At 36.7% G+C, this 8,713-nt stretch overlaps 1 protein-coding gene across 3 annotated transcripts in view; it reads left to right on the plus strand.

Annotated features, from left to right (window-relative positions):
• The window catches only part of aspm (assembly factor for spindle microtubules), a 55,999-nt gene extending 47,538 nt beyond the window's left edge, over positions 1-8,461 (plus strand). For 2 of the 3 annotated variants that reach the window (XM_072573896.1, XM_072573897.1), the window contains exons 23-29: positions 862-1,011; positions 1,981-2,172; positions 2,490-2,682; positions 3,204-3,358; positions 7,102-7,278; positions 7,762-7,934; positions 8,068-8,461. In XM_072573896.1, the coding sequence (XP_072429997.1) occupies positions 862-1,011; positions 1,981-2,172; positions 2,490-2,682; positions 3,204-3,358; positions 7,102-7,278; positions 7,762-7,934; positions 8,068-8,191 (1,164 nt within the window). In that variant the 3' untranslated portion in view covers positions 8,192-8,461. The remainder of the gene's footprint in view (positions 1-861; positions 1,012-1,980; positions 2,173-2,489; positions 2,683-3,203; positions 3,359-7,101; positions 7,279-7,761; positions 7,935-8,067) is intronic. The other variant, XM_072573898.1, reaches the window with a different exon arrangement.
• Positions 8,462-8,713: the final 252 nt, after the last annotated feature.

Genomic DNA, 8,713 nt, shown 5'->3' on the forward strand with positions numbered 1-8,713 from the left:
CAATATAATCATCCTAAAATGAGTTATCAATTTAATTTTGCTCCTAATTGTCAGTTGGGGATCATTTAAGATTTTGGTACAGGCTGGATTTGGTAAATGGGGTGAATAAAATTCACCAAGGCTCTTCAGCCACGTCTTCCAAAACCACGCCCACTGCTATCTAGAAGGACAAGGATAGTTGCAAGGGAACAGCACCTCCCAGAAGTTCCCCACTGAGCCTCTTGCTGTCATGATTTGGAATTAAATGACCATGCCTTCAGTGTTGCTGTGTCAAAAACCTGGAACTCCCTCCCAAAAGGCATTGTGTCTACCTTAGCAAGTAGACTGCAATAGTTCAAGAAAGCACCTGACCATCACCTTTCTCAAGGACAACCAGGGATGAACAGTAAATGCTGGCCCGACCAGTCGTGTCGAAATCCCATGAATTTTTTTTTTCAAAATGACTCTAAATAAAAGGTAAATCCGAGTTGGTGTCAACTAAATGAAGGGAGAAATTATGCTACGTGGTCACAGCAGTGTCTAAAATAAATTTATTAAAAATGTTTAACATGCAAAAGCAAAGTTGCAGCTCCAGTTGCTTGCATTCAGGGCACTGGGAATGAAGACAGCAAATGTGAAAATCACTACTGCCCTTTAGGATTGTTGGGGATAGTCCATTTCATTTGTCGGTATAAGGAGCTAAAATTAAGAAGTGGAAAACTATGCTTGGTCTCCAGATACATATTTAAATTGAATGTAAGTTTTGTTCCAGAAGGCTGTAAATTGTCTGTTCAGATTTCAAATTTTGACTTTTCCATAATAACTCGAATGCTATAAATGCCTATTTTGTTTCAATATTTATTTTTCCTCTTCACTTTACAGCTTGTTGAACAAAAATTGGCAAAAAAGAGGCTTCGTTTCACTGCTGCTGTTTATCACCATCTTTGTGCTTTTAAGATTCAAAGAATGTACAAAAGATACAAGGCTCTTAAAAGTGCACAAGAAGCAATTAATTCTGTCATCTTTATCCAGGTAAAAAAAAATGAAAAGAGTGATGTTCAATCCAAGTGATCATCTTAAGACCGGGATTCTTAAAAAACTGGAAGTTTACCACTTGTCGACAATGAAGAACTGGTCTTTTACATATGTTAAATATCTTTTACAGTGTCTACATTTTACCAAAAGAGATTAATCCCATTGTTTTATGATGACTTGAGCCTTTACAAGTCTTTTAACTTTTTCTAAATTTTTACCATTATTTGAGAATATCTAATCTTCTGAGGAAATGGTTTTCATGTAACATCAGATGAGATGATAGCACAGAAAGAGGACCTTTGGCTCACCATGCCTATCCTGACCAGTAGGTACTAATCCCACTTACCTGCACTTGGTCCATTAGTGTTCTGCCCTGGCATTTTAAGTGCTTGTCTAGAGGCTGCTTAAATGTCACTCCTGTGTTCATTCTGCCAAAGAACAGATAGGAAGTCAAGTAATGAGGATGCAGTCACTGTAGTAATGGCCATCTATGCATAAAGTTCCAAAACAGAAAATGAATGAGTTGTGTTTGAACATGGATTGTTGACCAGGATGCTGAATCGTTTGAATTATTTGAATAGCCAGCTGGAAGCTTTGTTTTAATCTCTCCACTTGAAGATCACACTTCCAATAATGCAGCATTCTAAAATGTCAGAGTTGATTTTTGAATTTGGAACATTGATTGAGACTTGATCTGTGCACCTTGTGTCATATAATCTCACGCATGCTAGTACTGCTCAATTGAGTTACTGCTGCCAAAATTACTTTACTACCTTGTTTTTAAATTACCTTATAACCACTTGTTCACTCAGTCTGCTTGGACTATTTAATCCATAATGTATTTTGACACTTCTCTAGCTTTTTCCAAATCCATTTCTGGTTGAGTGGGTGTTGAAGGTCCCCTTGATGTTTTTGCTAGGTTGAAGTGGTTATTTGTTACAGTATTACACGTATATTTCATTATAGAGATTGTTCAGAACTTGTCTTCAACGCAGAAGATATCTTGATGATTATCATAAGATTATTGTAGTTCAACGGACAGTGAAGATCTGGCTCATGCGTCGTCACAAGGCTGCTGTTGTAATTCAGAAAGTTGCAAGACATTTCCTTTATAAAACTCGGAAACAAAGATTTCATAGTGGAGTTATCAAAATACAGGTACTAAATCTTTGATTGTAGTTAGTTTCAGTTAACGTATTTGCTTTATTAACTAACAAGAAAGAAAAAAGTACATTTTGTATAATTTAGATTTCTGGTTATTTTGGAATTTACAAAATATCATATACTTTTAAAAACTTAAAGTTGTCTTATTTTGATTGAAAATCAATTGCCTAGTGATGAGAGTGCTGTTTCACAGTGGTATACATAATTTTATAAATACTTTTATTTCAATTTGTTCTTATGGACTTTAAGTTTAATGGAATAATGCGGTTATTTGTCAAAGAAAATATCAAAATAATTTTCTAATTTTGTAGGCTTTGTGGCGAGGATATTGCTTGCGCAAGAAAACCAACAATCTTCAAATAAATACTATCAGACGCCACATTGAACAGGCTAATCAGAACAGCACTGAGGAGCAGAAATTGTGCAACAGGACAGCTGTAGCACTAGATTACGTTCTTAAATACAAACATTTCTCTCACATTCTTGCAGCTTTGAAACATTTAGGTTTGTGTATTTCCGTTTTTTTCATTTGTGCAATACAATAAGATTAGATGAGAAATGATTAGATTAGTCTTTCTGATTATCGAGTTGTGTGAAGTCATCCTACATTGACTGTAAATATTTTGATGTTGCTGAGGCAGGCATCCCCTGTATAATCCCAATTCCAAGTGCAACTTCCAGTTTGATCTTTCTGTGCTTTTTGTGTCACTTAAGCAGAAGATGGTGTGAGATAATCCACTTGAACACTCAGAGAACCCATCTATAAAACTGAATAATAGAGAAATCTCTGAAATCTAGCACTTGTTTGAGGTGAGGGTTAAGGACATACAGGCAGTGTTTTATGAGCAAATTTTGAAGGAGTGTTTTTTTTCTCTCATGTATTCGCTGAAGAGCTGAGGTTTTTTCATGTTTAAAACTTGGCTTGAAGTGGGTATTGACCATACTGGCCAATTTCATGAAGTATCTGCTAATCTCCATTACAGAAATTGTTATAATTTTAATATTATCCATTTATTTATTTTCAGAGGCTGCAACCAGACTATCTTCCATTTGTTGTGAAAATCTCGCTCGAAGTGGAGCAACTCCTATTATTTTAATTTTGATCAGGAGTTGTAACCGCAGTGTGCCTTCTATGGAAGTGATTACGTATGCAGTACAGGTTCTCCTCAATCTTTCAAAGGTACTATCCATATTAAATGATGATAGCCTATTAAAAAGAAAAATTCTGTTCTTTAAAAGGGCTTTTTAAAGGTATATTAGGGTAGTTGGTATAAGAAAGTCTTCCTGTGTTGAGGCAGATATAAATAATTAAGTATGTTGAATTTAAATTAGTAGTCAGGATGTGGCTATATTGTTGACTTGCTCAAAAGTTATGATTATTAAATTTTTCCATCCAAATGTTTTTGACTACCCTGTGTACTTGGACATTGGTTAACTTGAGCTGACCTCCTGATTGTAACAGTTGAGAGAAGGCGAAGGCCTAGTGGCATTATCGCTAGACTATTAATCTAGAGACCCGGTAATGTTTGGGTCCTAGATTTGGAATCCTGCCAAGGCATATAGTGGAATCTGAATTCAATAAAAATTTCATATTAACAGTCTGGTGATGACCATGAAGCCATTCTTAATTGTCAGGGAAAACTCATGAGGTTCACTAATTCTGTTTTAGGGGAGGGCATTGTGTCCTTAACTGGTCTTGCCTAAACCAGAACAGCAGCAATGTGGTTGTCTTAACTGTCCTCTGGGCAACTAGCCAGCAATGCCCATAATCCTCCACACAGACAGTTACCTTTTAAACAATCAAACATTTTCAGTGGGCACCATGGTTTTCTTAAAAGGTTAATTAATTTAAAATTAAGATTTGCGAAATGGAAAAAGGCTATTATTTAGTGGAAGTGGTCTCCCATTTGGTAGTTGCATGATATAGTAACGGAGTTGTTGATTTAGCATAGCTATATATCTGTCCCCTTCCTTCAGGCAAGCTTAAATAATGGAAGCCTTTGGGAAAATTAGTCAGACATTGTCTTTGTTACACCGGACCAATCTATACTAGGTGACCAAGAGTGAAGGTTGGGTCATTACAAATTTAAATTCCCCAACAGCCTCATGCCAACTGCCATTTTGAGTGGTGCAGGGAATGACCAGAGCTGATATACACATTATGCTTTGTCTTTTAAATGCCTATCTCAATTTAAAATGTCCCATAGTTTAATATCTTTAGCTAGGTGGATGAGTTCCTCACACATGTGTGAAATATGTCGGATTGTCCATCAAGAACCTTGAAGGAAGGGTTATTTATGAATTGGGAACCTATTGACGTACAAGTTTGAAAGGTGTTGCCAATTTGATATGTCATAATTATGTGTTGTATGATTTAAGCATATTTTTAATGCAGTGATTTATGGGGTTTGTTCTCTAAATCAAATGATCATAAAATTGACCAGCATTGCAAAGGTGCTCAGATACATTAGAGACCATTATCCAGTAGACAAAACACTTTTCTTCCTTCAATAGTACAGAGATGTCATTTTGCTGATTTCAAAGTCAGCAATTTGCATTGCTGTTCGAAACAGTGGGGCATTTGACCATCTGTTCTTCTGGTTCAAAAGATTTATAGTGATTCAACTTTAGAGGCTTTCCTGGCAAAGTCGTGTTTTGCATTCTCGTTGCGAGCATTTGGCTAAGATCCAAATCTACTTGTATTTAGTTCAGCAGCTGATGCGGACAAAGGCAGAAGTGGATTGAGAGCTTGGTTTTGGTAGTTTTGTGCTCAGAATTAATACTTTTTTGGAGAGGTTTTAGAATGGCTATTTGTTTATATTGATTACTTCATGAAGATCTCAAGAGCTTCCCAAAATTATAGCAGGGCTCATGACTTGTGTCCATATGAATATTGGGACAGAGGCAGTTAGAGTAAGGAGGAGGCATTTGGGGTCAGGCCTAGTGTGCATAATATTTATGTTCAGAATTGAGCTGAAGTACTAGTCTCCTAAATTGCCCACATTAGAATTCTCTTCCCACCTTGGGCATGTTTCCTGAGGTGGCTGCAGTAATGCTGCAGATTGAAAATATGATGATCGTGCAGGGTGAATTAGAAGGTGAAAATGTAATGTCGAGAAGTAATCTGACCCATAATTTGGATGTTAATCTGAAAATCAGATCAGTATTCTAAGTCACCTGCTGCTCCAGGTTTGCCATGGTTATCATGTCTCGTTACTCATAATGTAAGCCAAAGTATTGCTTGAAAGAAATCCATCTTTGTATTTACATAGGGTTCATGAAGGTACGACTCTCAAACACTCATACTTATGAATGTGATCTCACACAGGGTGTAATTTTAATTATCTGAAATATACAAGCATTTCCTGCACTTAGAAACAACTCCTTTATTATTGTCCTGCATTGTTCCAACTGTCATTCAAATTGACTTTTAAAAACTCCAGAAGGAAATCTGTTCTCAACCCAAGGACCGCCTATGTATCAACTAATAGTAATTGTTTCCATCTTTTGGGGCGGCATGGTGGCTCAGTGGTTAGCACTGCTGCCTCACAGCACTAGCGTCCCAGGTTCGTTTCCAGCCTTGGGTGACTGTCTGTGTGGAGTTTGCACATTCTCCCGTGTCTGCGTGGGTTTCCTTCAGGTGCTCCGGTTTCCTTCCACAGTCCAAAGATGTGCAGGTTAGGTGAATTGACCTTGCTGAATTGCCTGTGGTGTTAGGTGCATTAGTCAGAGGGAAATGGATCTGGGTGGGTTGTGGTTTGGTGGGTCGGTGTGGACTGGTTGGGCCAAAGGGCCTGTTTCCACACGGTAGGTAATCTAATCTAATCTTCCCTGAGGAACTTGAACCACAAAATGTTCACTTGCTCACTGATAATATTTTCTTACATTATTTTTGAATTGACATTTCATGCAGTTTATGCCCTCTTATACCTGAAACAAGGTAAAGCAGCTTCAAAAGATGGTAACTGATTTAATCTGCTTTATTTTTCATAGGATCCCTCTTGCATGGTACTTCTAACATCTCTGATTTCTGATCTTGACAGCTCATTTTGAATTATCATCATTTCTCCTTTAAGGGGTTAACCTGCAATGTTTCACACATGGGCTCTTTCTAGTAGACCATTTCTTTTTCAGTCTCATCTTTGCAGGAAGGTCCAATTACAGAGATTCATACAGCTTGGCAACAGACTCTTCTGTCCAATCAGTCCATGCCAAGCATACTCCCAAACTAAACCAGTCTACTATCGCTTGCTCCAGGCCCATATTCTTCAAAACATTTCCTATTCATGTACTTCTCCAAATGTCTTTTAAATGTTGTAATTGTACCCATATCCACCACTTTCTCGGGGAGTTCATTCCACATGCGAGCCACCCTCTGTGTATAAAAAAAAAATACCTCTCATATCTTGTTTAAATCTATCTCCTCTTGCCTTAAAATTGTGTCCCCAATCTTGAATTCTAGGGAAAAGAGAACTCCCATTAACTCTATCGATTATAATATGTCTTAAAAACAATTGCTTTGGAAATGCTAGGATAATTCTGGACGTTTTTAGGTTGTTCAGTTGACACCCATAAAGGCTAACTGTTCACTCATTCCACGGGACTAATGCAGGATTCTACTGAGCTGTATGGTTTTAATGTGGTTGTGATGGTGAAGAGGGTAATAGTCGCTGCATCAGCAAAATCTCTTTTTATTCACCCCCAGCCTTTCACAAAGTGGCAGGTTTCTCTTTCTGTTTTTTTGTAATATTTTATGATGTTCAATGGTGACAAAAACCATGTAGGATATTTATGATTGGAAATTTTGCTTACCTTATTGTAGTAGCTGTTCCTTTCTAGATTTTCCTCCCTATCAGCATAAAGGTATAGCTTAGTTTTCGCTATGAATGAATAAAATTGCATTTTTATTTTCATGACCTCCAGTATCACAAAACATCTACAGTGGTGTATGAAGTGGACAATTCCATTAATACGTTACTCGACTTGTTGCAAATGTATAGAGGGAAAGCTGGTGACAAGATCTCAGACAAGTGTAGCAGCATTTTTACAAAGGTTTGCTGTTTACTGGCACTCCTCTCAAAGGATTCAAAGAGGGCAATGGTGAGCAAATATATCTGCAAGTGTATTTTCTAAACATTTTCATTATGGATAAAGTTTAATGCCAGTTTGAATAAAATGTGGCAATTGCCAATTCTGCTGCTTGATTTGTATTCAATAGACAAATATTTATTCGGAGGTTGTGCTTTATTTTGTCTAGATACAGTAACATTCAATTGGATAAATTCCATTTTGCTGAAATAAATTGCCTTTGCAGAAAATAAATAATTGAGTTATGGTTAATTTCTTATATAAACACAGAATACTGGAGAAACTTAAAAGGTCTGGCAGCAACTGTGGAGAGAGAAACAGTTAGCAGTCAATACAGTGTGACTCCTCTTCAGAGCTATGTCATTTTACAGCGTCTATAGTATTTTGCATTATTTGGTTCATTTCTTGTTGATTTCTCCTCTCCCCCACTTAAACAGGGAAGACAAAGGGCCCTTTTGTTGAAACCGATGCACTAATGGTAGTTTCTGTTTTCAGGAAATTCGAAACCTGCCCAGAGCAGTGGATCGTATCCTTAGCATTTATGAGCTCACTATGAGAAAACACAAGATGGATATAGACAGAATGACTGTTAAGCTGCGGATGTCTACTCCTTGCAATGGTGTTTCTTGTATTCCAGCTACTCCTATCCGAACAAGTTTAGTTTCTAAGTAAGAACCCATTTTCTTACTTTTTCATTATGTTGTCATTCTTTTTCACTCATCTGTTCCATTTATTCCTTGTCTTTTATTCCTTTTTTTAAAATCGCAGTTTTGCTGAACTTCTTTCTTTCTTGTGTTGCAGACTAAAACCAGACTGGGTCTTGAGGAGAGACAATATGAAAGAAATTGTGGATCCTTTAAAAGCCATTCAGTTGGTTGTTGATACCCTTGGAATTTCTGTTTTAAATGTCAATAATGGAAAATAGTTTAGTTTTTCAACAAATGTTCATGTTCATATTCATGTAAGTGTGTATGCAGAAACAACATCTTAAAACATATCTGAATTGTAGCCCTTGTATATTGTGTATTTGTCAATGTTGACTCAGTTTGGTTTAGTTTCACATGCATCTCTCCTATGTGTGTCATATCATGGTGAAAGATGATCTATTATTTCTAATCTGAAAATAAATGTCAGGAAGCTCGGTTTTTTTACATTTAAGAAGAAGCAATAAATTTTTATGTAATGAGTAACAAAATTTTGTTGAATCTTTTTTTTTCTGGCTACGTTGATAAATGGTATTAGTTAGCATTTTGGGGAAGGGAGTATAGATGCCCATTAAATACAAATTAACTAGACACTAGACAAATATATAGAAGGATTTTTGGTGTATAGCAGGCTACAGTGTTAGGTTGCCAACTAGCTGCGGTTTGTAAGGGTTAAAACAAAGCATAGAATGTAAGCTTAATTTGGGACATTACAGATCCAAGAGGAGATGTGAGCATGATTA

This window comes from Chiloscyllium punctatum, chromosome 7 (genome assembly GCF_047496795.1).
Source record: "Chiloscyllium punctatum isolate Juve2018m chromosome 7, sChiPun1.3, whole genome shotgun sequence".
NCBI lineage: Eukaryota > Metazoa > Chordata > Chondrichthyes > Orectolobiformes > Hemiscylliidae > Chiloscyllium > Chiloscyllium punctatum.